Source organism: Callithrix jacchus, chromosome 19 (assembly GCF_049354715.1).
Source record: "Callithrix jacchus isolate 240 chromosome 19, calJac240_pri, whole genome shotgun sequence".
Taxonomy (NCBI): domain Eukaryota; kingdom Metazoa; phylum Chordata; class Mammalia; order Primates; family Cebidae; genus Callithrix; species Callithrix jacchus.
The window spans coordinates 29252509-29279868 of NC_133520.1; the positions used below are offsets into that span (position 1 = coordinate 29252509).

The 27360-nt window shown below is 51.1% G+C and overlaps 1 protein-coding gene and 1 non-coding gene across 8 annotated transcripts in view; both read left to right on the forward strand.

The window, feature by feature from the left end:
* LGR6 (leucine rich repeat containing G protein-coupled receptor 6) overlaps positions 1–27360 on the forward strand; it is a 125652-nt gene that overhangs the window by 33600 nt on the left and 64692 nt on the right. For all 7 annotated transcript variants that reach the window (XM_078356838.1, XM_078356839.1, XM_078356840.1 and 4 more), the window contains 2 exons: positions 1056–1127; positions 9345–9416. In XM_078356838.1, the coding sequence (XP_078212964.1) occupies positions 1056–1127; positions 9345–9416 (144 nt within the window). The remainder of the gene's footprint in view (positions 1–1055; positions 1128–9344; positions 9417–27360) is intronic.
* On the forward strand, positions 5078–5180 carry LOC118149621 (small nucleolar RNA U13). Its single transcript, XR_004737190.1, has one exon. It is a non-coding gene; the product is annotated as a small nucleolar RNA U13 (small nucleolar RNA).

A 27360-nucleotide genomic window follows, 5' to 3' on the forward strand; every position in this document is an offset into this window, starting at 1 on the left:
ACATTACCACACCTGGCTAATTTCTGTATTTTTAGTAGAGATGGGGTTTCACCATCTTGGCCAAGCTGGTCTTGAACTCCTTACCTCATGATCCACCCGCCTTGGCCTCCCAGAGTGCTGGGATTACAGGCATGAGCCACTGTGCCAGGCTGGACCCATTTTAGAGACCCCACCTAAAGGACTCTTCCATGGCAAGTACCCACCTGCAGAGCTCAAGCTAGGAGACCTCAGATGTCACGATGCCTTTCCACACAGTTTTTTTTTTAGAACAGTAAATGTCAAATAAAGAGACTTTAATTAAAGATAGATGTTTTAAAAATAGCTTCTGAGGTATGTCAGCATAATCTCCACATCTACAAGCCTCTTGGTAGCAACTGATGCACATAATAATGTCTCTGGGGAGTTTGGAGATCAGGCAGTGTCTTCTGAATCATCCACCATTAAACTGCTCTGTCAGGTTTCAGCATTGAGTGTATTTCGTTGCATTTGCTCCTTTCAGAATTGGTGATCACTCCCTGACAAACACGGAAACACTTAATTAGACCGAAATGTTAGATGAATTCCAGCACCCCATTTCCTAGCCCTCCTGGATTAGTGAGGGTTAGCTGTGTAGTTTAGGGCCTGGAGAGACACAGACACACCCCCGGTACTCATCCCTCCATGGATGACACCATATAATGCAGTCAGCGGTTGAGAGCAGGCAGTGGGGAATCCAGTTAGCATAGGAGAGGATGTGGGGAAACTGTGGCTGTGAGCCCTGAAATTAGTCAGCTCTGGGTGAGAACACCATGCCACACCACTGACTGCTTCTGTGACCCCTAAGGGAAGTGGTTGACTTCTCCAAGCCTCGGTTTCCTCATATGAAATTTGGGGATAATAGGCACTTTACAGTGTTATTGTGAGAACTGAGGCAATGCATGTGAAGTATTAAACACATGAATGAATGGTAGTTCTTACCACCACCCTCCCTTCCCATCCCAAGACACTGACTTACAGAGGTCACCACCTCCTTGTGTTACCGGCCAACATCGCTGACCCTTGTCTCTGATTTCCAGACGTCTCTCTGGGAACCATCTCTCACACATCCCGGGACAAGCATTCTCTGGTCTCTACAGCCTGAAGATCCTGTAAGTATAGGCACACCTCATTTTACATAGAGCTGTGGCACTGAGAATTGTGAACAAATCAAACTTGTAGAACCTGAGTCTTGCTTTACCACTGACTTGCTTATTATTTCCTTATCTTCACTTTCAGTTTCAATTGTTATTTTCATTTCTTTGCTTCACCTTGTCTGTAACAAACTTTATGATTTGTAAACCAACATTTAATTGTACCTGCTACATTTGGCCACACTAAAAGAAAGTGAAACATTTAAAAAATATAAAGTGTATGATGACCATGGATATAGGTTTTTGTGGGACTGAGTTCAGTTAGAGACCCACAGGACTCTCCCCATGACCTCTAGCCCGAGAGAGAGATAAGACTGTTTCTGGGGAGGAGAAATACAGGTGGCTTTTCTTTGCCTCTCCCTCCCCTTGCAACCCAACCTCAGTCTCTGCAGCTGCAGCACTGAGTTTCCATTCTGGCTGTAAACAAACTCACTCCTTCAGCCTTCAGGTTCCTTCCTCCCTGCTTCTCCTTTGCCTCTTCCCTCTGAAGCAAAAGGAAAGTGAGAGTCGGAGAGGACCTTTTGTTATTTCACCTAGCTTCCACTGATGGCCCATCTCAGAGACAGTAAGGCTGAGGCACAATCTCTTCCCATCCCAACCCATGACTCACCTTGTTCCAACTAAGATGGTCCTCCCCAAGCCTCCTCACGTTCTTATGATGAGTGGGGGTTAGAGGCATTGGGAGGAAGTGGCTGCACAGGGACTGAGGTAGGCAGGAGAGGTTCCCAGGGAAGGTATGTTGCCACAGGGTCTGGTTTGGGAAGACAGTGAGGATACTGGGGACTGATGCTGGAGCAATAGAATGAGCATTTGGGACTTCCTTAAAGTGGTGAGTCATTTCCAGCTCTGCTACTCCCCTACCCCTGACTTGACTTGCAGGTCTCCTTTGTACAGTTGAGCAGGTTGTTCATTTCACCAGAGAATCTGGTTAAGAGAGTGAGAAGGGGGTGAAGCCCAGTTGTGTGCTCTGGCTTGGGGCTGCATCCACCCAGAAAGGGATATCTTTTAAAAATGTACTCAGAGGTGCTGATGGGCTAGTGGTGGTCCTGCCCTCCTTGGCCCATGAGCTCCAGGCTTCCAGGTGATCAAGGTCAATAGTCCTCATCTAAGCACTGACTCCTTTCCCCGTGTTGTTGGTCTCTGGCCCCTCTGCCTGTGCATCTCTGATTCCCAGGGCTCTCTGGTCTCTATTTTTCCCTTACTCTCTGCTCTGTCCTTTGGCCTTTCCTGTCTATCACCAGCCTCAGTCTCCTTGTCTCCCCTTTCTCCTTCTCTGTCTCAGACCTTGCTGTCCCACTCTCTGTCCCTCTATCCTCTGCCTCTTAGTTCTGCTTCTTCCTGTCTCCTCTCTGTGTCTCTCTCCCCATAAACATCTCTGCCCTGGGGAGCAGGGAGGCATTCTGAAACAGACACGCAGTGCAGGCAGCCTGCTTGGTGGCGTGTCTGTGCCCAGTGGCAGGCTCAGACCTGCAGCCTGGATTAGAGAGCAGGGCTCTGTTTACTGGGCCTTCAGAAGATGTGAAGACTCACGTCCCGTTCCTAAGACTCCGGCTTAGAGATGAGCCTCCTCTTTCTTCTTTCCCTGCATTAGGCAATAAATCAAAGCTTCGGAGAAACCACAGCCCTCCCGCCCCCCTTTCTACAAATGGCACCCTTGGCTCAGTGAGTAGGGCAGGAGGGGGAGGTTGTGGGCAGCAGCTGAGTGGGAGCTGAGGCCAGCCAAGCTATCTGCTCCCCACTTTGCCATTGAGCCCAATTTTGCCCCATCCTCAAAGATCACCTGGTCCCCCAAAGCCTTCGTGTCAGTCTTTTGCCTGCAGAGCCTCTCTACCTTAGGGATAGTTTGGGTGGTCTTGGGGACTTATCCTCTTACACGCTTCAAAGCAGAAGATTTCACCTGCATCCTGGGCATGAATTACTTTCTGATGTCTGATGTCAATTTCCCTTGTAGTTCCTTCCATTGCCAGCTTTTCAGAGCTGTGAGAAATATAGAGCAGCAGCACCATGATAATAACTTATTTTTGTACCAGGAGACAGTCACATTACAGCTCCCCAGTCCTCTCTGGGTCTGGGACCCTTATCTGAGTGGCCTCGTCTTATTTCAGAGGCTGGGCTGTCCCTGTGGGACACTCTGCCTTGGTCCTTCCCTCCCACAGCAAAGGATTAAATAAAGAAGATTCCCTCTCTGATCCTTTCTTAAATGACTGTGACAGAAGCCCTCTCTCATGTCTTTCCTCCACTACCCACACTCCTACTCATCCCCACCTGACCTGGAGATATTACCCTTTTTTTTTTTTTTTTAAACAGAGTCTTGCTCTGTCGCCCAGGCTGGAGTGCAATGGCATGATCTCAGCTCACTGCCATCTCTACCTCCTGGGTTCAAACCATTCTCCTGCCTCACCCTCCCAAGTAGCTGGGATTACAGACATGTGCCACCATGCCAGGCTAATTTTTTTGTAACTTTAGTAGAGACGGGATTTCACCATGTTGGCCAGGATGGTCGAACTCCTGACCTTGAGATCTGCCCGCCTTGGCCTCCCAAAGTGCTGGGATTACAGGCATGAGCCACGCACCCGGCCAACATTACTCTTCGATCTTCTTCTTCCTCTGGGAGTTCTCCAAGTCTTCAACCCACAGGCTCTGGCCAGGCTCAGATCGAGAGAGTCAGCTGCTGCAGGGAATTTTCGGTCTCACATTGCTATCTCAGTCCTATAGAGCTGGCAAGGCCCAGACGTTAGTCTTACCACCGTTAGTCTCACCATCCCGGCTCAGCACTGGAGCTGTCCTAAGGGACGCCTCGCTTCCCTTTGCCCTAGGCGTGTGGGAAAATGCCTGAGCCGCTGAGGGCTCCTCCCCTGCCTGTTTTTATACAGGAGCAGCTTTGGCTGGAGCTCCTGCATCTTGACCTGTGGCCTGAGGATGTGGGGATGTGTGTGTGCGTGTGTGTGTCAGGCCTCTCCAGTCTGTATCTCAAAAGGTTCCTGTCCCGACTCCATCCCAGGTTTCTTTCACCAGGGATGACCTCTCACAGAGCTGAATGAGGCGTGAGCCTTGGTTACATTCCCACTGCTGCAGACCAGCTCCTCCCTCCCTATGCCAGGTTAGCCTGACCCCATTTAGAAAGGCTTCTGCTGGGCTTCAGCTGCTTCTCACCAGGCCCAGATCTGGGAAGCTGGGGCTGACAGTCTGAGGACCTGCCTCCTGTCCTGCCCACAATAGACTGGGCAGGATATTTTCCCAGGTGCGAGCCCCAAATCCCTCTAAGTCTGTGACTTCGGATTCCTAGCTCATGCCATCTTGATAAAGACTAAGGCTCTCAGAAGGCAGCTGCTGTTTCCGGAGCTGGGGCATCCCATATGAAACCCTGGCTCTTGGTGGTAGAGGAGTGATTGGGAGTTAGCATCTCCAAGACCCATTCCCGACGATATCTCCCCATGCCAACCTCTAGCGTAGCTCTTTTCACCCTGTATGGAGCCGTCTTCGGTTGACATTGACTGTGTTTACTCTCCACCTGGCTAGGCGGTGACCATGCCTGGCTGCGTCCGGGCTCCATTAGTGTCAATGAACTGAATTGAACTGACCCACGAAGGGACATGCTAGTCATTTGAGAGTGCTGTGCTCTGTCCAAGCCTCACTGGCCTGACTCGGGGGAGAAGGCTGTCCCCTCTGGGTTACCCCCATACATAAGTCAAGGCCTGCTGCCCTCATCCCTCCAAGGGACTGGATGACAGGAAGTGTATCATACAGTCAGAAGCCTTGAGCTCAGACTCAGAGCCTCACCAGACCCCAAAACAGGTGTGAGGGAGGACCTCAGATTTCCGCTCTCTGAGCCTCCATTTTCTCACCTTTTAAAATGGTGCAGTCAGAATAAAATTTCCAGCATTTTTAGCTGTGGAAACTTAAAACAGATCCTTATGTAGTTCTTACATGTGCTGATCAGGTGTTTACACGTATGTGTGAGATGCGTCACCCTTGGACCTTGTTACGGCATCAGCACATTACCCGTCTACATGAAAAATTTTTTAAAAAGGAAACGTAAAACACAATCAAAAGCATTTTGTGGGCCAGGCCCAGTGGCTCGTACCTGTAATCCCAGCACTTGGGAGGCCAAGGTGGGCAGATAACCTGAGGTCAGGAGTTTAAGACCACTCTGACCAACGTGGTAAAACCCTGTCTCTACTAAAAATACAAAATTAGCCGGGTGTGGTGGTGCACACCTATAATCCCAGCTACTTGGGAGGCTGAGGCAGGAGAATAGCTTGAATCAGGGAGGTAGAAGCTGCAGTGAGCCGAGATGGCACCATTGCACTGCAGCCTGGGAAACAAGAGCAAAATACCATCTCAAGGCAAAAAAAGCACTTTGTGCAGAAGTCCAGACACATAAAGCAGATGAAGGCAGTCCCTGGCTAAAGTGAGTGAAGAGGGTGGTTGACTCCAAGCTGTATCTTACCTGCCTATCCTGTAAGCCCCATAAGGAGAACTAAAGCCTTTGGAAAGCACTGGTGGATCACCTCTCTTGTATCTTTTGGATGTGACACTCATGGTTCCTGCCCCCAAATGCCTCTCTGGCCATGGAGATGCTTCACATGTGTGAGGAGGGGAGGAGTGCTGGGGACTAGACCTCTACCAGACCAACGGCTGCACGTTAGAGTCACCTGAGAGCCTGCAAAACCACTGATGCCTAATATTCCTTCCCCCAGAGACTTTGCCCCAGAGGTTTAACTGGGCTTCAGTGTGACCTGGACATTGGGATCTTAAAAATCATCCCAGAGGTCAGGTGCAGTGGCTCATGCCTATAATCCCTGCGCTTTGGAAGTCTGAGGCAAGAGGATTGCTTGAGCCCAGGAGTTTGAGACCAGCCTGGGCAAAATCAAGACCCCATCTCTTAAAAGAAAATGTTAAAACTTTGTCTGTTGATTCTGATGTACAACCAGGGCTGAGAACCACTGGATTAGATAGACAGCCTCCCCATGCAGAACCGGGCTATGAAGAGAAGTAGGAAAATGTAGTCACAAAAGCATTGGCCTGAGAGACAGGACTTGAGTCCTAGTCCTGATTCTGCCATTAATTTGCTTTGTAACTTAGGACAAGCTACCTTTCCTCTCTGAGCCTTCATCTCCTCATCTTGGAAAACAAAGGGGTTGTTTCCTTCTAAAGACACTTCCAACCTTTATAACTAATAACCCAGTTGTAGTTCAAAAAACAGATGACAGCTGGGAAATGAGACCAGGAACATCAAGGGAAATGGGCCAGGGCCAAAGCGACTGCCATGCTGGCCTCAAGTTTGGTGGGTGTTGATTCCATAAATAAAAGAACTTTCAGATAATCAGACGGGCATGGGATGAATCGTCTGGGGATACAATGAGTTCCCTAACACTAGAAGGAAAATTAAATGCCCTGGGAAGATGTTGCAGGGTCTGTATTGGGAGGAGGTACAATTCAGAAACCTTGGAGATCTTTCTAGATCTCTGTCTTGGATTTGACAAAGGAGAGGATGGAAGAATCTTAGGAGGTGGTGTGGGTGGAGATGCATTGTGGTGCCCCATGGAGCTGGGGACTCACCTGTGCAGTGACCAGATGGAGCCTCCCTGGCCCTGTTGAGGGGGGCGCTGTGAGGAGTTGTGTGCACCCTGTGACCCCCTGCTTTCTCAGCCAACATTTCTCTTGTATCCTTCCTCCAAGCACCCTCAGGCTTCCGCTTGAGAATCAAGGCAGACCCCGGAGATGGGAAGCGAAGGCCCACTCTTTAGATGAAAGAAGTCAGGATGGCTAGGAGGGTAGAACACTAAGCAGGGCAGAGGCTGGGGAATGCCCTGGATGGAATGTTACCACTGAGTGAGGCTTTATGCGCCTTCTGGCAGCCTCTTCCTTTGAAAGATGAAGGAATCGAGGTCCAGAGAGGGGAAACGAAGTGACTTACTCAAGTCATCCAGTAAGTGGTAACACTGAGACCAGTTACTAATAATGATAATAATATCAGCGAATGTGCTATTGAACTTTTCCTCTGTGTGAGACACTGCCCTTGAGTGCTTTACGGGGGTGATTTTATTTGATCCACACAATCAGTGCATGAGGTCAGTATCAGCCCCAATTTATAGAGGAGAAAACTAAGGCCCACGGTGTTTAAGTGGCATACACACTGTCACACAGCTGGAAAGCAATAGAGCTAGCATGCGGATCAGGGCTGTCTGACTTCAGAGCCTGCACCTGTGACAACTATACTTTAAGGAAGCCTGAGAGACACAGGTTTACATTCCAACCCTGAAGCAAAACTCTGAAACTGGAAAGGTCCCTCTGGCACTGGGTGGAGCCTGGATTGAAGGGGCCAGTGGAGGCCAACAGACCTGCAGGATCACAGAGTGTGTATGGAAAGGAGCTGAGTCCCCCAGCTGCTCACAGCCCTGGGCTCTGCCCCTGCCTGCAGCCAGGCCCTTCCTCTGTGCTGCCCTTGCCTCTTCCCCACCGTTGGGGTGGCAAGGAGGAACCCAATCCCAGGGCTCCCCGAAGTCTGTCTTTGTTCTTTGTTCTCCTTTCTGCAGCCTTGCCTCTATGAAGGGCTCCTCCTATCCCCACCCCTTCCCACGGTGAGCCCAGCATTCTTTTGTTCTTATGATGCTGAGGTTGGGTTCATATTTGAGATTTTCACATATCCATAGAAGAGTTTAAGAGAGATGACATGTGACTCTGACCAGGACATCCCATAGGAGGCATGGATAACAACGCAGGCTCATCATCTTACTGCTCAGCATTTTCTGGCCATTGCTGTATGATAGACACTGTGGTGTAATGGTTAAGTGTCTAGACTCTGGACCCAAACTCTCTGGGTTCAAAGCCCGGCTCTGTCACATACCAGTTGTGTGACGTGACCCTCAGCATGAGGATGATAATAATTCCTATCTGTTGGAGTTGTAACAAGGATAACTTTGAATTCATGCAAGTTCTAAGAACAGGACCTGGCACATTAGCCATTGCTATTATTAAACTAAAGGACTGGAAAATGAGCTGCTCTTCCTGAAGAGGAATTACCTGAATAGTCGTGGGCCAAGGCTTTCCCCTCTGAAAGACAAATGGCTATACCAGAAAGGGAGGACTGAATCTCCTAGGGTAGGACTCACTCACTGTGCCCAGGGCAGTCAGTGGCTTCCTTCCTTCCTGCTTCCCCAGCTCTTCCATGAACTCCCTGCAAGCTCTCCTTCTCCTCATTTCTGGATCTAAAGGCCTGGAGGTAAAGAAAGTGCAGATGGCAACTGCTACCCAAGGGTTTCCTCCCATGTCTTTATCCAGTTCCTCCTCTTGCTCAGGGCTCTGTGCCTCAGGGACTCCCTGCACTTTCGAGTGCTATCCTCAAAACTTTCTAAGACCGCTCTGATGCCTGGGGTTGGCTAGAGTCAGCAGTGCCACCTGGAGAGGCGCCCAGACCCTATTTCTCCCCTTGTGCTTGCTCTCTGATTCTCTGCCCTACACATGGGGCTTCCAGGTGCCCCAAGGAGCTCCAGGACTCCTGCCGATGGAGTCGTTGTGGGGTCTGTGGCTTGGACCCTGTTTCCTGGAGGGCAGCAGTGAGCAGATTGCTTTCCCTGGCTGGCACGGCACTTCTTTGAGGGATTAGGTGAGACTGGGCCATCAGAATAGTGTGGATACACTCCTCTTGGGTGCTTCGAATTGTTCCTATAGACAAAGGCTCCCAAAAACATATATTTTGCCTGGGACCCTGACACCCTAAGGGCAGCCTTACCCTCATCCACATCCTCCCCTTCCACAAAGAAACCTTTAGCCTTTCAGATGAATAGACAGGGAAACTGACAACCTACATTTTCCCCATCCTTCCTGACCAAACTTCAACAGAATTCCAAGTATCCTGACTTCAGGATGTCTTCTCTCCTTCCTCTCCATGGTCTTCTTCACTCCCACCTCATCCTAGGGACTCTTCTGAGATGCCCCCCTCCCTGCACACTGAGCTTCCCTGCCCCATGTACAACCCCCTGGGGACCTCAGCAGCCTCTAATTCTGCACTAACAAGGCAGGGGAGCTGGACCAGACTCTCTCTGGGGCTCTGAGGCTGGGGTGGAAAGGAGGGGTCTGGCTTGGGGCTGGAGGTTTAAGGGAGGAGTTGGCACCCCCCACCCAGCTCCACATGCCATGTGGGTCCTTAAAGCCCTTTCTCTTCCCCCATAGGATGCTGCAGAACAACCAGCTGGGAGGAATCCCTGCAGAGGCGCTGTGGGAGCTGCCGAGCCTGCAGTCGCTGTGAGTCATTAGAGGGCCAGTCTGGGAGTCATCAGCTTCCTGGGGCCTGAGTCACAGCCCAGGGCCACCTGCCTCAGCTTTCCCTTCCCTCTGCAGGCCCCCCTCTCCCAGCCCGTGTTCCAGACAGCATGCCGCTCCTGGTTTTGGTTTCTCCAGGGTTTTCTGTTGTCATCAGCGTGTGGATGTGTACACTCCTTTGTGAATTTCAGGAGAGGAGGGCTTCCAGGCCCCACTGGGGGACTGAGAATGGGACCTCCCTAGGTGAGGCCACCAGGGCAGCAGTCCTAGGGCGACTGGCTTTCTGCCATTGGAGCCTGGGGTCGAGGATGGAGACTGCCATCCAAAAGAAGCGTCAGGAAGGGGCTGTTTCTCTACCTAGCCTGCTCTTGCCCCTGGGCTCTGTGGTGGGTGGGAAGGAGGCTAGGCTCAGATACTCATTTTCTCTACTTGGGGGTGGGACTGCCCTCAGGGACTCACAGGCCACCCATAACAGATCCCTCCCTCCGAGGAGCCCCGTAGTTCCCTTCTTGTCCAGCAGGGGCATCATGGAAGCCAGATCCACCTGAGGGTGGAAGCAGGAGCAGGTTCTCCAGGGTGATGTAACCCAGCCCAGTCGGAGCCGCTGGGCCAGGTGCTGGGCTTCATCCACATAGTGCACTGCCCAAGGCCTGGAACACAGTAGGTGCCTCATCCATGCTTGATGAACCCAACTTAATTATCTGGTACAACTTCATCTAATGGGAGAGTGAACAGATCTTTTGGGAGAAGTCAAAGTTGGGGGGCAGGATTGGGGTACGGCAGTTAGCTAGTGGGGGAAACTGAGTCATAGTGGGCATGCAATGTGTCCAGACAAAGGCCTCTAATATTCTCCGCCTTCAGTCTATGGATGTGGAAGTCAGACCACTTCTGACTTCTCCGCGGGTGGAAGGAGGAAGGAGGTGGGAAAAGGTGACTTTCCTTTCCATGACTGATATTTAGGCCCCATTCCACCATATGCAGAGGGCAAGCTGTGGGGGTCCTGGCTAGCAGCTGTGCCACACCTGCCTGTGGTGAGGGCTTTCCTCCCCTACTCCTTCCCTGGGTGCCCTCTACCCTCCTGCCTCTGTGTCTGGTCCCTGGCACCCCTCAGCTGCTCGATCAGCCCCAGTGGCAGAACCTGCCTCCTCACACTGTCTCAACTTCTGCCCCCATCCCAATAAGTGCTGGGCATCTGGTCCCAGCCCTCTCTTCTCCCTTCATCCAGCCTCACCCTTGGACAGGGCCAGGTAACCCAGTATGCCCCTAGAGGCCAAGGTCAGAAGACCAAAGGCCAGGCAAGCCTGTGCTTGCTCCCCACCTGCAGGGGCAGATCATCATTTGTCTAGGGCACCAGGGCAGCAGGGACAGCCAAAAATAAGGAAGGAGAAGTGAGGAGAATTTGACATTTCATCCACAGCCTCAAAGAGGACTGCATAGGGGAAGAAATTAGACTTTCACTGGACTTCTTCACACTTTTGAGGTTGTTAACTAAGTTTACTATTTCTAGAAAAATTGTGAATCACATATTTTGAGTTCTTGGGACCACTAAAGGTCTTGCTTTCACGCTAGGCATGGAGCTTTTGGGCGGTACAGACAACTGTCCTTACACTTTCTGGGAAGTGGGCAGCCCTTGCAGCTGGGAGAACCAGACCATTAGCTTCCACTTTCAGCCCCATTATTCTCCTTTGCCTGGGCATAACAGGGCAGGGGACAGAGGCCAAGTTACCCACTCCCCCAGTTATAAGGCAGATGCATAGATTTTACTTCTTGTAATCCTGCAAGAAGAGCATTGGCCTGAGTGACAGAAAATGTGGCTTCAAGTCCTGGCTCTGATCCTGTGTCGTTTACCCTCTCTGAACCTCAGTTTCTCAAGGGGAGGATAATTATCTTCCCTGCCTCACAGGGTGTTGGGAAGATCAAATATATAGCCAATGTGAGGGGGATTTGCAAAAAAAAAAAAATGACTCCACACAGTTATAATGTACGGTGATGCTATTGTGAGATTGTTTATCTCACCAGTCATTGATAGCCCCACTCCTGTTTTGTTTAGACAGGGTCTGGTTCTGTCACCCAAGCTGGAGTGCGTGGCCTGATCTCAACTCACTGCAACCTCCACCTCCTAGGCTCAAGCCACCCTCCCACCTTAGCCTCCTAAATAGCTGGGACTATAGGCATATACCACCATGCCCAACTAATTTTTGTATTTTTTTGTAGAGATGGGGTTTTGCCATGTTGTCCAGGCTGGCCTGGAACACCTGAGTGCAAGAAATCCAGCTGCCTCGGCCTCCCACAGTGCTGGGATTACAGGCACGAGCCACTGTGCCCAGCCTGATCCTATTTGTTTTGTTTTGTTTTGGGACAGAGTCTGGCTCTGTTGCCAGGCTGGAGTGCAGTGGCGCTATCTCAGCTCACTGCAACCTCCGCCTCCCGGGTACAAATGATTCTCCTGCCTCAGCCTTCTGAGTAGCTGGGACTACACGCCACCATGCCCAGCTAAATTTTTTGTATTTTTAGTAGAGACGGGGTTTCACCATGTTGGCCAGGATGGTCTTAATCTCGTGACCTCGTCATACACCGCCTCAGCCTCCCAAAGTGCTGGGATTACAGGCATGAGCCACTGTGCCAGGCCTATCCATTTTTTTTTAAACAAATTATTTTGAGGTGGCAGAATCAAAGTTGAGTCATAAAAGATTAGTAAGAATCAGGTGAAGAGGCAGGGAAGGGCGTTCCAGACAGAGGGAATAGCACACGCTGCAAAGGCACAAAGTTAAGAAGGAACCAAGTAAATTCTAGAGAGAGTGAGTTTGGCTGGCAGAACCGTGTGTGTGTGTGTGTGTGTGTGTGTGTGTGTGTGTGTGTGTGTATTGGGGTGGGGGGCCAGTGGGAAGGGCAGTAGTGGGGAAAGAAGCTCTGGAGTTAGAAGTGGTCATACCTGAAAAGTAGGTAGGCCTTGCTAAGAATTTGGACTTTATTCTTAAGACAGCGGGGAGCCACGGGATGAGATTTAGGAGGAGAGCAAGGTGATAGGGTTTGTGTCTCTGAAAAATTACTTTGGCAGCAGTTATCAGGGGAAGCCTGAAGTTGGGGATGCCAATGAAGAGACTCCTAAACCAAGGCAGCATGGCAGTGGCCAAAGGAAAGACAGGGGCAGTGGTGAAAGGAGAAGCGGACGGACTAGAAGTAGCTAGAAGTCCTATCAGTGAGACTGGCGTCGGATTGTTTGGGTTCACCTCTCAGCTCCTTCACTTACTCACTTACTGCCTCTAAGACCCTGGGCAGACCACTTCAGACTACCTCCACACTTCCGTTTCCTCATCATCAGTAAAACAGAAGCGATAGTAGTATCTATGTATCTCAACAGGATAGAATAAAATGATTGAATATACATAAAAGAATGAGAGCAGCACCTTTTGTTGCTACTTCTACAGGTGTCATTGGTCGTCGTAATACTGACTGGATGTGGGCGTTGAGGGAGAGAATTTAAGCTGACAGTTCTCAGGCTTTAACATCAGGGTGTACCGTCAGCAAGAGTCTGACATGTGGCAAGAGCTTATTAAGAACATGTAGGCTGAGCGCAGTGGCTCATGTCTGTAATCCCAGCCCTTTGGGAGGCTGAGGCAGGTGGATCACCTGAGGTCAGGAGTTCAACACCAGCCTGGCAAATATGACAAAACCCCGTCTCCACTAAAAATACAAAAAATTAGCTGGGCATGGTAGCAGGTGAGGCACGAGAATCACTTGAAGCCAGAAGGCAGAGGTTGCAGTGAGCAGAGATTGCGCCACTGTACCCTAGCCTAAGCAACAGAGCAAGACTGTCTCAGAAAAAAAGAAAGATATGAAAGAACACGTTGACTGCGTAGTAAAGGCAGAGTGAACCGAAGAAGTCGAGTGCTCTGGGGAGGGTGCAGGGAAAGGGGGTGTGCCGAGGCCACTTTGGGACACATTGAATTTGTGGTGACCAAGTATCCTGGAGAAACTGGAAGGTTGGTCAATTGACCTGCAGGACATCAGTGTGTGTGTGTGTGTGTGTGTGTGTGTGTGTGTGTGTGTGTGTTGGTGGGAAGAGGGGAGGTCTGTAATCCAGCTGGAAGATTGTATGTGTAGGTGTTGTGTTCTGAGCATTTGGAAATTGGGAGATTCGGGGAGGCACCACCCCAGGTCCCATGGTAAGGTGCTGCTCTACCTTATCCAGGTCCCTCCATCTTAGATAGCGACAGTAAAAGCAGGCCCAGGTGGCTAGGCTGAAAGGAGACAATGGGAAAAAATGACAATATTTTGGACGTCTCTGTGCCAGCAGGGACCCATCATTCAATATCTCTGACCTTCCTCCAAGGGACTATTGCACCCTCAGTCTAAAGCCCAAGGCCAGGCTAAAGGTCCCCTAAAGCTACATGAGATGTTCTATGAATATTGTCTGACTTCTTCCTCAAAAAACCCCCTCTCTAATAATTGTCCTCTCTGTTATCAGATGAAGAAATAGAGGCAGACAAGTTCAGGGCCTCTTTCAAAGTCAGAGCTGGTGAGTGGGGATGGCAGGCTTACACCCAGTTGTTGGGCTCCAGAGGCCACAGGGGAAGCCACCTTTTGATGGCTGTCATTGGGCGACCCTCCCTGCTTCCCAAGGAATACCAGCAAATGGAAATGTCCTCCCTGATGGAAATCAATGGAGCAGGGATGGATGTGGAGGATACATCCCCTGCCCATGCCACTCCTGGGGTAATGTGTTCCCAGAGGAGACCGAGCCCACCTGGGGACCTGAGCAAACTCCTGTGGACATTTCTGGAGGCTCAGGGAAGGCTCAGTCCTGTGGTCCACTTTCCACCAGCTAGAACCAGATGGGGGCACAGTAAGAGGTAGGTTTGGGTGAGTGAGGAGTGGGGCTAAGGCTAGGGAAGGGGGGGCAGCCAGGCATTCTAGGCCCAGGTACCCAGCTGAATGTGATGCATAAACTGTTTGGCTTGGCACCTGGGCTGGCAGCACCCAGCTCCACAACAGCTTCCTCCCTGAATACACTTGCTTCCTCCCTGACCAGTGTGGGAGGGGGAGAATGGTCATGCCAGACATGTCACACCAGGCTTGAGCCAAGGCCAAGAGAAACCACGGGAAGCCAGCAGAGCCTGGGGGAAAATAGAAGCTGGGTGGGGGTGAGGCAGGGTGAGGGGGAGAGAACATGGCAAAGAAGAAGTGGGGGCTGTGCTGGGCTGAGGCCTGGGGAGCTCCAGCTGGTCCCAGGAGAAGAGTCGGAAAAGCACAGTGGCAAAAATAAAGGGGAGAAAACAGCCAAACAGCCCAAGCCTGGATACTCTAGGGGGAAATGCATGATTGCGAAGGACAGCCACGTGAAACTGGCAAACATTGTCTAGAGCCGGGGAAATGAATCAAGAGCAGTGCCAGATTCCAAACTGAAACCCATGGCTGAACTACCCCAACCCTCTCAGCCCACGCCAACCAATCCAAAACACATTGGTTGCTGGCTGAGAGGAAAAAAATGGAGAAGCCAGAGTGGATAGATGTGTGTGCTGGTGTGCTCGAGGGCCGGGGAAGGCAGCTGGGCCCCGGTGACGCGCGAAGGAGGAGGGCTCCCTCTTAGCACATTTCAATATGCTAAGCACATTCATATATCTCATTTAATCCCCAAAGCCCTATAAAATAGTGTCTGTTATTCCCATTTTGTAGATGAGGCAACTAAAACCCAGAGGAGTTAAGCGACTTGCCTGAGGTCACACAGCTAGGATGTAGCAGAGCTGGGACTTTAGCTCCAACTCCAAAGTAGCAGGTTCTTAACCTCTATCCTTTAGTACATCTCCTAGAGCTACAATCTTTAGGATCCAGAGACTTGGGTCCAAGTCCTAGCTGTGTCACTAAACCGCTATGAGGCCATGGCAAGTCACCTCCTCTCTCCGAGCCCAAGGTTCTCTATCTCTAAAATGAGAGAGTCAAATGGGCTGATTGGCAGGCAGGCATCCCAAGTGAATGTCATGCCATAGAGGTACAGGGACTTCCTCATGGGGTTACTGGCTCTGCTCTTGAGTTGTTTATGGTTACTGGGTACTTGCTCTCTCTGGGTTTCAGTTTCCCTTACTGTGCAATGGAAAGTGTCCTTTTTGAACCCTTCCAGTCTCCTAGGAATGCTGTGAGTTGAGATGAGGAGGAAAGACTTGAGCTGCTCCAGGAGAAAATGGCTGAACCATTTTGTCCAGTGCTGGAGGTCTTAGGAAGGATTGGTGGTGTTCCCAGGAAGAACCAAGAGCGAGGGATCTCTGGGCAAGCCCCCCTCATCCCATGCCTCTGACCTTCCACCAAAGGACTATTGTACCCCCAGACTAATGGCCAAGGCGAATAGCAATAACCAACACTTAGATGGCACCTTCCATGTGCAAGCCATTGCACTTATTCTCTCCCTCAATCCTCATAGTACTCCTCTGGGATGGCTACTGCTAGTTGTCTCATAATCCCCCGCTTTTTTTTTGAGACAGAGTCTCCCTCAGTCACCAGGCTGAAATACAGTGGCATGATCTCGGCTCACCTCAACGTCCGCCTCCTGGGTTCAAGTGATTCTCCTGCCTCAGCCTCCTGAGTAGCTGGGATTACAGGCATGCACCACCACGCCTGGCTAATGTATTTTTAGTAGAGACAGGGTTTCTCTATGTTGGTCAGGCTGGTCTCAAACGCCCAACCTCAGGTGATCTGCCTGCCTTGGTCTCCCAAAGTGCTGGGATTGCAAGCATGAGCCACTGTGCCGGGCCCTATCACCCCCATTTTACAGATGAGCAAACTGAGGCACAGAGCCATAAAGTGACTTATAGCTAAGCCAGGGTCAAAAGTCAAGCAGCCTGGCCCAGAGTCCATGCAATTAACCATGGTGCTGGGCTGCCTCTCGAGAGCAATTCTGAGGGGGCTGAATGAGATGACACCCCGGAAAGTGGCCCATCAGTGGGGTTGGGAGCTGACCTTGGGTTCTGAGCTCTGCTGGGGCATGCCTGAGGATCCTGGATTTCTGTATTTCTGTCCTTACCTTAGGTATGCTGGAGATATGGGGAGCCTGGGTTAAGGGGATGGTTCTAGCTCTGAGGAGCTAGGGGATGTGAACACTGTGGTGTCAGCATTGAGCCCTGGAGACCCTTGGTCTTGATCAGCACCCCAAAATGTCCACGAGAGAGCACGTGAGGCTGGTCATGCCTAATAACCATCTTCTTATGAAGAGCATTAGGACATTTCCAGGAGCTTTGCACCAGAAATGGCTCTTCTGTCTTTCCTTGTGAGGAATAGCAATGCAATTATAGCCCCCATTTTACACACAGACTCGCAGGGGAGGTACAGAGCAGGAGGGACTTGCCTGAGGGATGGAGCCGGGGTGGAGCTAAGGAGGATCTTATGGTGATGGGAGAAGCGCCCTCCATGACTGACGTCACCACTCAAGGCCTCCTGGAAACAAACCTTCAAGGCCCCAAGTGGGAGGCCTGGGTGATTCTAAGAGAAGGAGCCAGTTGTCCATGGCATTGGGGATTTTTCTTAAGGAGTCATCCTCTTGGATCTCCTGAGCACTGAGGAAAGGAAGAAGACATCATGGCGGGGGTGGGGGGTGACAAGGAAATTGTCCTTGGGAGAAGGACTAAAGCCGAGGATCAAAAACTAAGTGACGAGCAGAGCTTATGGACCAGCGGTTCTCCAAGTGTGGTCCCGAGATGGGCAGCATTCAGCATCACTGGGAACACTGTTATTAGAAAGGTAAGTTCTCAGGCCCTACCCAGACCTAGTAAATCAGAATCTCTGGGCGTGGGCTTAGCCCGCTGAGTCTTAACAAGCCCTCCAGGTGATTCTGATGCACACTGAAATTAAGGGCCGCTGTTACAGAAGAGAGGGATGTGGTACGCTAGTGCTGCCTTAACCAAATGTCAAAAACTGGGCGGTTTCAAACAACCAAAATGCATTCGCTCATAGTTCCGAGGCCAGAAGTTCTACAGCAGGGTGTCGGCAGGGCTTCGGTCCCTCTGAGGGCTCCAGGGCTAGGTCCTTCCTTGCCTCTCCCCGCTTCCCACGGCTGCTGCCATTCCCGTGGCTGCTGCAGTCCAGTCCCTGCCTTCTGCCTTCACGTGGCCTTCTCCTCTTGCTCTCTGTCTCTGCCGTCTCTGATAAGGATACTTCTCATTGGATTTCATGCCTACCTGGATCATCCTGACCATCTCACCCCAAGATCCTTAGTACCCATTTCCTAAATAAGGCCCATTGACAGGATCTGGGAGTTGTATATCTTCTTGGGCCTCCATTTCACCCACTGTAAGGGGAAGAGGGAAAGTGGGCCTGGATGCTGTGAGAGAGCACTTGGGAGTGAGAAGCTGGGGCTCGAGTCAGGAAAAAGAAAATAGGAGGGTTAGAGTGAGCAGTAGTTGTGAGCCAGCTGTGCCCACCATGGGGGCACCTGGCCAACTGAGGCCCAGAGCTGGCAGGAGAAGGGGGCAACAAAGCCTGAGGTCTGGGGTGCTCTGATCTAAGGCTTCATCCTGAAGATGCCCAGTCTGCTGTGGAACTCCCCCCAAATCTGCCTACAAGCTGTGCAGGTGATCTAGTGAATGCTGTTGGCACCAGACATCCTGCCTGCCAGCCCGAGGGCCTTAAGGCCCAGCTGTGCTGTAGGGCCCAGCCAAGGGGTCCCCAGGGTTGCACGAGGTGGCAGATGGCCTCCCTGGCACGGCTATTTTGGGCTCCATGATTATATGCTACTGTATTTGGATCTTCCCAAGGTTCCGGGAGTTGATTACCACGTGCGTTTGGGGCAGAAGCTGCTCTGAGGTGGGTGGGTGGGCGGGCGGGCAGCCCCCTGCAGCCCACAAGGATCTGAACATGGGTAATTAGGCTCCTGAGAGATGCTAGGAGAGTGTTCGTGGTGGGTGGGGCCAGGGGATCGGGGGTGATTCTTTCAGCCATAAATGCTGGTCTGGGACAGAGTTGGCCCAAGCTGGGCCACCCAGGAGCAGTGCAGGGCTTGGGCCCCAAGAGAGATACCTCAGCTTAGACTTGTGGGGCTCCTCAGCCTTCCTGCTGGCCCTCTCTGGCTGTGGTGCTGGGGCCTTCGTGGGCCAGAATGTTCTCCTCTAACTGGACCACTCCTGCCCTCTGAGCCCCACAAAGCCCAAGCAGGCAAGTCCTGAGAGACCTGAGGCAAGAGCACCTTGGGTGTTGGGAACTGATAGCCCAGTTTTGGTGTAGGTGCAAGTAAGCCCCCAGGCGGGGCCAGGAGGTGGGTAATCCCTCCCCCATGGGAAGAGGATAGATACTGCATTCCTCCATCCCTCCATCCATCCATCCCTCCATCCATCCATCCCTCCATCCCTCCCCCATCCCTCCATCCATTCATTCCCTCCCTCCCTTCATCGATCAATTCATCCATCCCCCATCCCTCCATCCTTCCCTCCCTCCCTCCCTCCCTTCATCTATCCATTCGTACATCCTCCATCCATCCAGCCATCCATCCCTCCATCCCTCCCCCATCCCTCCATCCTTCCCTCCCTCCCTCCCTCCCTTCATCTATCCATTCGTACATCCTCCATCCATCCAGCCATCCATCCCTCCATCCCTCCCCCATCCCTCCATCCTTCCCTCCCTCCCTCCCTCCCTTCATCTATCCATTCGTACATCCTCCATCCATCCAACCATCCATCTGTCCATCTGGGCTTGAAATACCTGGCACAAGACATACTGAGATAAATAATAAAACAAGGGCCCTGCCTTTTCAGCAGCTCATGGTCTGATGTAGGAATATTAGATCTATCCAGACCCATCTTCATCCTTCCCCTCTCACACATCCTCCCGTTCTGTGCACTTAAGCTTCTGTGACAGAAAAATCAGTGCAAGTGAACATGATGTAAAAATGTGTATATAAAAGCTAAAAGAGAAGTTGACTAAAATGATGAAAACCAGGTGAAGCCCAATGTGTGTAATAAGAATCACATGGGTAGTTAATGTTTGGTGAGTGCTTTCTACGCTACCAGGCTCTAGGCGAATGCTTGGCAGACTATCTCATTCCTTGCAACAAGTCTCTGAAGGAGGTCCTGTGATCACTTTTTACAGATGGGGAAATTAAGATGTAGGGAACTGATCACTTGGTAAAATGGTTCATCTGAATACCAAGCTCATTCGTGCTCTTAACCATGACTTTAGACTATGCAGAAGGAAAGCTGAGGGACCCTTGAGGTCTAGTTCCCGAGCTTTCTGCCTCACATTACAAGGGAAGGTTACAAAGTGCAGATCCCCAGGCCCCTTAGACCTCCTGAACTGGAATCTTCAGGGCTGGGGCCCAAGAATCTGGATTTAAAAAAAAAAATCTTCCCAGGTGATTCTGATGCAGAGTGAGGTTTGGGAGTCACGGCTCCGATCCTTGCCACTCAAAGTGAGCTGCACGGGCCAGCAGTATCAGCATCACTTAGGAGTAGAAGTGCAGAACCTCAGACCTGCTGATGCAGAGTCTGCATTTTAACAGGACCCATCCCTCCATCCCCCAGGGGATTAGTATGCAATTCAAAATTGGGAATCACTGTTCTTTTGTTCAGGAGCTTCCAGGACACCCTGTGCCCTCTCCCAACCTCAGCTGAGATGGGCAACAATCATTATCAACTGTCCATAGGCCTGTCCCTAAGCTCTAAGGACTTTCTGCAGAAACTCCCCATCCCTTAGAACCCCTTTTTTGTACCTCTGCCATCACTTGTACACATGGCATGGAAATGTAAGGTTTAGACTGGTTTGGTCATGGACCTGCTTGGAGGCAGTGAAAGGTACTGGATGATGTCTTGGGCAATGCAGTTGGAGAGATAAAGGTTAGACTTTGGGAAGAACTTCCCAGCTGTCTATACCACACAGAGGGGAAAGGGCTAAAGTACCTTCTTGGGAAGGTATCCTCACCTAGCCTAGGGGCAGGAGAAAATGTATGACTATCTCACTCTGATCCCTTTGTGATGTTTTCTGGGAGTTTGCTTAGAGAATCCCAGAGAGGTGAGAGAAGGCTCACGCTGCAGCCCGGAACAGTGGAGCCAGCGCCTGTGGCCTGCAGCAGCCTTCCACCAGCCACACCCCTGGAGCCATGGCCGGCCCCTCCTCCCCAGCCCCTCAGCCATCCTGATGAGAGAAGAAGGGTCAGGGGCTGGGAAAGCGTGATCTTTTTCAAGTCTATGAGTAATTTTCCATCGTTTATGAGCCTTTGGAGCCCAGGTGGCTGCCAGCCACTTGTTGGAGGGTGGAAATCCACACAGCAACCGGAAAAGGCAGCAAGCATACCCAGCTCCTGCCCTGGCCACCGGCTGAGGCTGCGTGGGTGGAGGCTGCCCTCCTGAGACCACAGGACCTTAGAATACCGGGTCTGGAAGGCATCATGGGGGTCACTCAGTCCAATGGACTCCTTTACAGGTGAGGAAACCAAGCAGCTGAGAGAGGAAGTGACTTCCCAGTGTCACCCAGGGAATCAGTGTGCTGCAGCTAGCTGGAACCCAGAGCAGGTCTGCAGATGCTTTTTTGGCTCTGGAAGGGGAAGATCTATTTATGAGCCTCTGTGACCACTTCAACCAGATGGCTCTAAGATCAGTTGTTCTGGAATGTGACCCCATCCGGAGGACTCTCGCCAAAGTCACTTCCCTCCCCTCACCACCCTAACACCTGTTTTGGGACTTGGAGCCAGCTCCTTCCTCTGCCTTCCCTTAAACAACTCCAGCATTGCCTGGTCTGGAGGACTCTGAGGGTCCTGGGACGGGTCTGGTCTATGGAGAGGGAGGAGTGAGGCCCCTGGTGTTTGGTGGGATGTGCTGCTGTGGGGTGGCAGTCACGGAATGGATGCAGTGCCTTCAGGGCCCTGGCAGCCCACAGAGAGGACATCATCGCTGTCCCCTCGCAAAGCAATCTCTTCCCCAAGGAAAAAGGGCAAGTCTGGCTCTCTCTGCCCTCCCCATGTTTCCTGGAAGACTTCCACCTTTTCTCTGGAGGGCGTCCCACCTTTATTGCCTGGTGAGTGGGGAGTCCAGCACCTTTCTGGGGCTGGAAGCCACAGAGGACCATCAGCAGAGGTGACCCTGGCCCCATCGCTCTCCTGGGAGCCAAGGCACCACAGTCAGGAAAGAGGAGAGAAGGCAGCAGTTGGAAGGGAGAGAAAGGAAATAATCTTTCTTTGAGCATCTCCCACATGACAGATACCAGACGCCTTCCTCAGGCTGATCTCCATTCAGCAGCAGGACCATCAGTCCCACTACCCGGGGCTCCACTGCAGCCCGCTCTTGCCTTCGCTCTCTCCCCCGCTTCACAGTCCACATCAGTGCTGTCCATCAGTTCTTCCTCTACAGGTGAAGCATTCTTACCCTTCTGATAAGGTGCTTTCCAGCCCTCACCTTATTTGATTGCATAGCAGCATGTGATAATGTTGCCCACTCTCTCCTTAAAGTCCTTTCTTCCGATGCCTTCTGTAAGGAGAACCCCATTCTCCCAGATCCCTCCTACCTCTCCAGTCACTCCTCAATCCTCTTTGCAAGCTCCTCTTCCCCTGCCCATCCTATAAATGGCAGAATTCTTTGGGGGCTCTGCTCTATCTGTGCCTCAGTTTCTCCCTGGGGAGTTTCTTATCTGCCTGTGGACTCAGTAACTACCCATGTGTGATGGTTCCCAAGTCTTAGCTTTAGCTTAGATTGATACAATGGATGGCCTATTGGAATCTCCACTTGCATGACTCACAGAGTTTAAAACTGAACATTTCTCAAAGTAAACCCATCGTCTTCCATGAATATTTATTCTCCACATTCTCTGTTTCAAGAAATAACATCATTTAGAGACTTGGGTGTCATCCTTCACTCTTTCACCACTTCTACATCCAATCAATCAAGCCCCAGTGACTACATCCTGATCGCTCTGGAGTAGGTCCTCTTCTCTTTACTTCCTGGTGGCTGCCATTATCTGCCCACCATCGTGCCCTGCCTGGGCTGCTGTGACAGCCTCCTTACAGGCCCCCAGCTTCCACTCGGAACTTACCCCAGTCTTTTCCCCACATTGCAGCCAGATGGATCTTAAGATACAATGTGATCATGTCACTCCCCTGCTTAAAATTCTCAATTGGCTCCCAAATGTCCCAAAGACAAAGCCCGAACTCCTTGGCTAATGCACAAGGCAACACACGTTCTGGCTCCCCCATCTCTCACCCCTTCCCCCGCACTGTGTGCTGTAGCAGACTGAGTGACTTGCAGTTCTTTGGGGCCTGCAGCCTGTGCTCCTGTCTCCTCTGAAGGAAGCCTCTTCTGATTCATTCAGCTGCCTCTGTGCTGCACTCCTAGAACAGCCTGCAATCCTACTGTTACTCTCTTATTTCATCCCGTTGCCCTCTGTACTCTGAGTTCCATGCAGGTGGAGACCAGGAGTCCTTTTTTAATGTATTTATTAATTTCTTTTTTTTTTTTTTGAGACAGAGTGTTGCTCTGTCACCTAGGCTGGAGTGCAGTGGTGCGATTTTGGCTCACTGCAACCTCCGCCTCCCAGGTTCAAGCAATTCTCCTGCCTCAGCCTCCTGAGTAGCTGGGATTATAGGTGCCCACCTCCACACTTGGCTAATTTTTGTCTTTTTAGTAGAGATGGGATTTCACCATGTTGGCCAGGCTGGTCTCAAACTCCTGACCTCAGGTGATCTGTCCTCCTCGGCCTCCCACAGTGCTGGGATTACAGAAGTAAGCCACCATGTCCAGCCTGGGTGTCCTTTTTTCAAATTCAGGATTTCCCATTGCCAGTACAATATGTGGCACATAGTAGGCACTGAGTGATCTTTGCTTATAATTGTACATTTTAATGAATGGGGAAACAGGACCAGAGAGGTTAAGTAATTTGCTCAGTAACACACAATCTGTAAAACTAGAGCTGAATTTAAACCTATGTATGTCTGATTCCTGAGGCCATGCCTGTCACGTTTTGGGGAGGTGGGATAGCAGACAGAGCTGAGAGGGGAGTAAAAGCAGGAAAGCTGCCCACGGGGTTTAAAACAAGATGACCACGGATGACGGCCTGATAGAGGCAATGCTGTTGTCTTCCAGTGGCAAGCATGGGCTCTCTGTGCGGTGAATTCACAGAGACAAGGTGTGTAAGGAGGCTTCGGGCCTCCACTGTCTGACAGTATGTTGTCAGAGCTTACACACTTGTATATGGATCACCCTAAATAAAACAGGAATGGGAAAGTAAACTTGTTATTTTAAAAAAGCCGTACAGTGTCCTCTGTAGCCAAGAATAACATTATTTAGAATTACCTGCTATGTGAGGATAATCTATGTCCCTGCAGCCCCTGAGCCTTCAGAGGGAATGGAAAGGCTGGGGCTACAGGTGCAGCGTCGAAGACTGCGTGGGGGCATTCACCATTTCCAGAGCTCGAGGTTGGGGTGTGGGGGGCAGGGGAGGGAAGAAGAGGAAGCGGGGAGCCAGGAGACTCTAATTCCCCAGGCAGAACTCCCCCAGTTGCTTTGCCTTTCCTTCCTGCTGTCAGCTGCAGGGGACAGGAGTGAGGCTGCTGGGCTCCTTGGGGAGCCACCAGGCCTTTGGGGCCAATGCAGCTGCCTCTGGCCCCAGCCCCAGCCCAGCATCCTCCCCTGGCCCAATTATCCTGCCTCTCTGCTGCACATCTGCTAACTGGAGGCCTGAAGGGTCTTAGAGTAAACCCCTCCCCAGAACATCTGGAGTGTGGGGGCTGGAGGGGAGCCCACCTGGAAGGAAGAGGAGATGGGAAAGTGAGAGGAAAAGGGGAAAGAGAGAGAAGAGATGGGAGAAGGAGGACTGAGGAGGGAGAAGGAGGACTGAAGAGGGAAGGGCCAGATGGTGTGTGTCAGCTGAGGGGCTGAGGGGGAGATTGGAGGCAAAGGAATAGTCCCCAAATTCTTAGTTGTGCCTCTTGCACGGGTGAATGGGTTGGAGGGGTGTGGTGACCGGGTGCCCAAGGCTCCTCCACGTCATCGAATGTCACCACTTTTGTCATCTCACTCCTCTGAGATCAGAAACCGCCCACAGACCCCTGGCCAGCTGGGGCAAATCTTCCTTTAAATTATAACTCTTTTCACCTTGGTGTCCCTCTACCCTGCTCTCTACTCCAGCAAAGCCACTTCCCCTTCTCCCCCCACCTCCCCAAGCCTGTCCTTCTACCTCCCTGCCTTGGCTTAAGCTGTTTCTCAGACTAGGAAGTCCTTCCTTTTCCTTTCCGCCAAGGCTTGACTATACTGCCTGCATCAGTGCAGCCCTCACCTCCTCCAGGAAGCCCTCCTAGAATAATTCTGTCTGACTCTGGGCCTTCAGGGAACACTTGGGGAATACTAAATTACCAGAGACAGGCATCCTCACTCTTTATAACAATTTCTTGTCTCGTAGCCTTGGCTTTCCCATTTGTTAAATGGGTGCAGGCCCTGGGCTCCTGTAGATGAAAGGCACCATGGATGCTTAGTGGCAGGATTGCTCTGTAATTTAATCCTCACCAGCTGAGCCAAATGCCCTGGTGGAACAGAGCCTGCCAGCAACCACCTGCTGCCAGAGGCATGGAGAAGAACCTGATGAGAATTCAGGTTGTAGGGAGGAACAGGGCACCGATGATAAATAGCCTTTAGCCTTTATTTATGCCTGGAGATCTGGTTTCGGACTTGTGGGATTGGGACACTAAATGGTAGCCTTTTGGCAAGTCTGAAAAGTTTGAGAAAGGGCTCCATGCCCAGCCCAAGTTAGATGGGTATGATTCCTGTCTCCTCTCTCTCCCTGACAAGTGTCCTGAATCTGACTGTGTCCAGACTGCTCTGAGACCTGAAAGTCAAGGAAAGAAGTAAAATAAGCCTTAGGGAGCATTTGCTACGTGCCAAGCATCGTGTCAGGCACATGCGTGGGCACCCTCACCATGCCCCTTAATGGAAGGCTTCAACATACCCAGCAGGAAGACGTCCTGATATAGGGGCCCGCACACTGAAGTCCTGGCTCAGTCTGGGACTCCAGACTGGGGCACCTGAAATAATCTCTCCTTTTAGCTGAAAGGGTGGTGTATGATTTTAGGGTCTCTGAAAATAGTGCTGCTTTTCTGTGAAAACCAGCTCTGCCATTTTCTAGATGAAGGATCATAAAACCAAATTGTCTCAACATTCTGAGCCTCGGTTTTGTGATCTATAAACTGGGAATAATAAAGCGGTTGTTTTGAAGACTCATGAGATGACGTATAGGAAGACTTAGCACAATGCCAGGTACATCCTGAGTGCACAATAACTACTGATGATTCTACTATTCTTTTTTCTTTTTTTTGAGACAGGGTCTTGCTCTCACTCTGTTGCCCAGGCTGGAGTGCAGTGGTGCAGTTTCGGCTCACTGCAACGTCTGCCTCCCAGGTTCAAGCGACTCTCCTGCCTCAGCCTCCCGAGTAGCTGGGATTACAGATGCCTTCCAGCACACCCGGCTATTTTTTTGTGTGTTTTTAGTAGAGATGAGGTTTCACCATGTTGTCCAGGCTGGTCTCAAACTCCTGATCTCGTGATCCACCTGCCTCAGCCTCCCAAAGTGCTGGGACTACAGGTGTAAGCCACTACACCTGGTCAAGATGGTCCTACTATTCTTATTAGGCTAATCTCCAGAACTGGCTCCTACCACATCATCATTTTCCACCAGGGAAGGAGTCTGAGGAAGATGCTTTGGGCAGCTCGGAGAAACTCTGGCTGTGAGGAACTGGGGTTGGATAGACTCGAGGGGTTCCTCGCCTCTAGTCAGGCTTTGCTGCCAAACTAGATTATTGAGAAAGGGAAAGATACTTCCTCCACCCCTGACCTCAGGAATGGTCCCTCCAGTGGTGAGTTGCCCCTGCCATGAGTGAATGTGGGTCATTCCTGCCACTAGGTTTGCCTTCTGCAGTTCTGTGTTGTACCCCTTCCCCATGCCAGGCGCTGATGCGCCTGCCTTCAGTGAGTTTGTTACTAAGTAAGGCTTGTGAGACCTGTTCACAAATAGTACATGCTAGAACATAGCAGGTGCATATGCAAAGTCCAGAGTGCTGTGGGACGGGGAGAAGCAAGTATTTGCTGGGCGAGAGCGCCAGCACTGTGGCTGGGGCGGGAGTATCTCAGCAGTTGAAGATCAACCTGGGCAACATGGTGAGACTCTGTCTCTCCAAAAAAAAAAAAAAAAAAAAAAGAAAGAGAAAAGAGTTGAAAAGACAGCTTTTGCTAGGAGGGAAAAATCCCCGAATGAAGCATACAGGCAGCAAATTGGGGGCACAGGGATGGGCGTGACGTTGATTTAGAGAATGGCAGCTTGGTTTGGTGTGGGCACAGCTTCCTGTGCTTGTGGTACCTCCTGCCAGCCCGCTTGAAGGAGATAAGTCTGCAGAGATGACAAACTAAGGACTCCCTCACAGGCGAGGGAGGCTCACTGCGGGGTTTTCATGGAGACAGATGTGTGTCCCAGAGAAGCACGGTGGACCTGGTTGTCCATAGTGGACCCCAGAGCTTCTGCCACGGCCACTGCAGGAGGAGATCTGGACCACAGCTGTCAGTAGCATGGGGTCAGGACGAGGGGGCATGGCCTTGAGATTCCATTACCAGGACATGGTGACTGATTGGATAGGAAATCCAGGCAAAGGTGGGATACAGAGCAGGTGAAATGAAGCAGATAAATATCTTTCCAGCTCCCTCCCCAGTGCCCTTTCCTGCTCAGGCTGCAGACTCCATGGAGCGCTCCCTGGCCGGTTCCCCTCAGCTCATCTCTCCAACAGCCTGCGACTTAATTATACACTGACGCACTTTGTTTTTAAAAACATGTTTATTTTTGCTCTGACTCATTGTAGAAAATTTAGAAAATACAAAAAATAAAAAGAGGAAAATAAAAATCACCCACAGTTCTACCACCCAGACACAATGCTTGTTAACATTTCTGTGTATTTCTCTATGAGCACACATACTCTTACAAACAC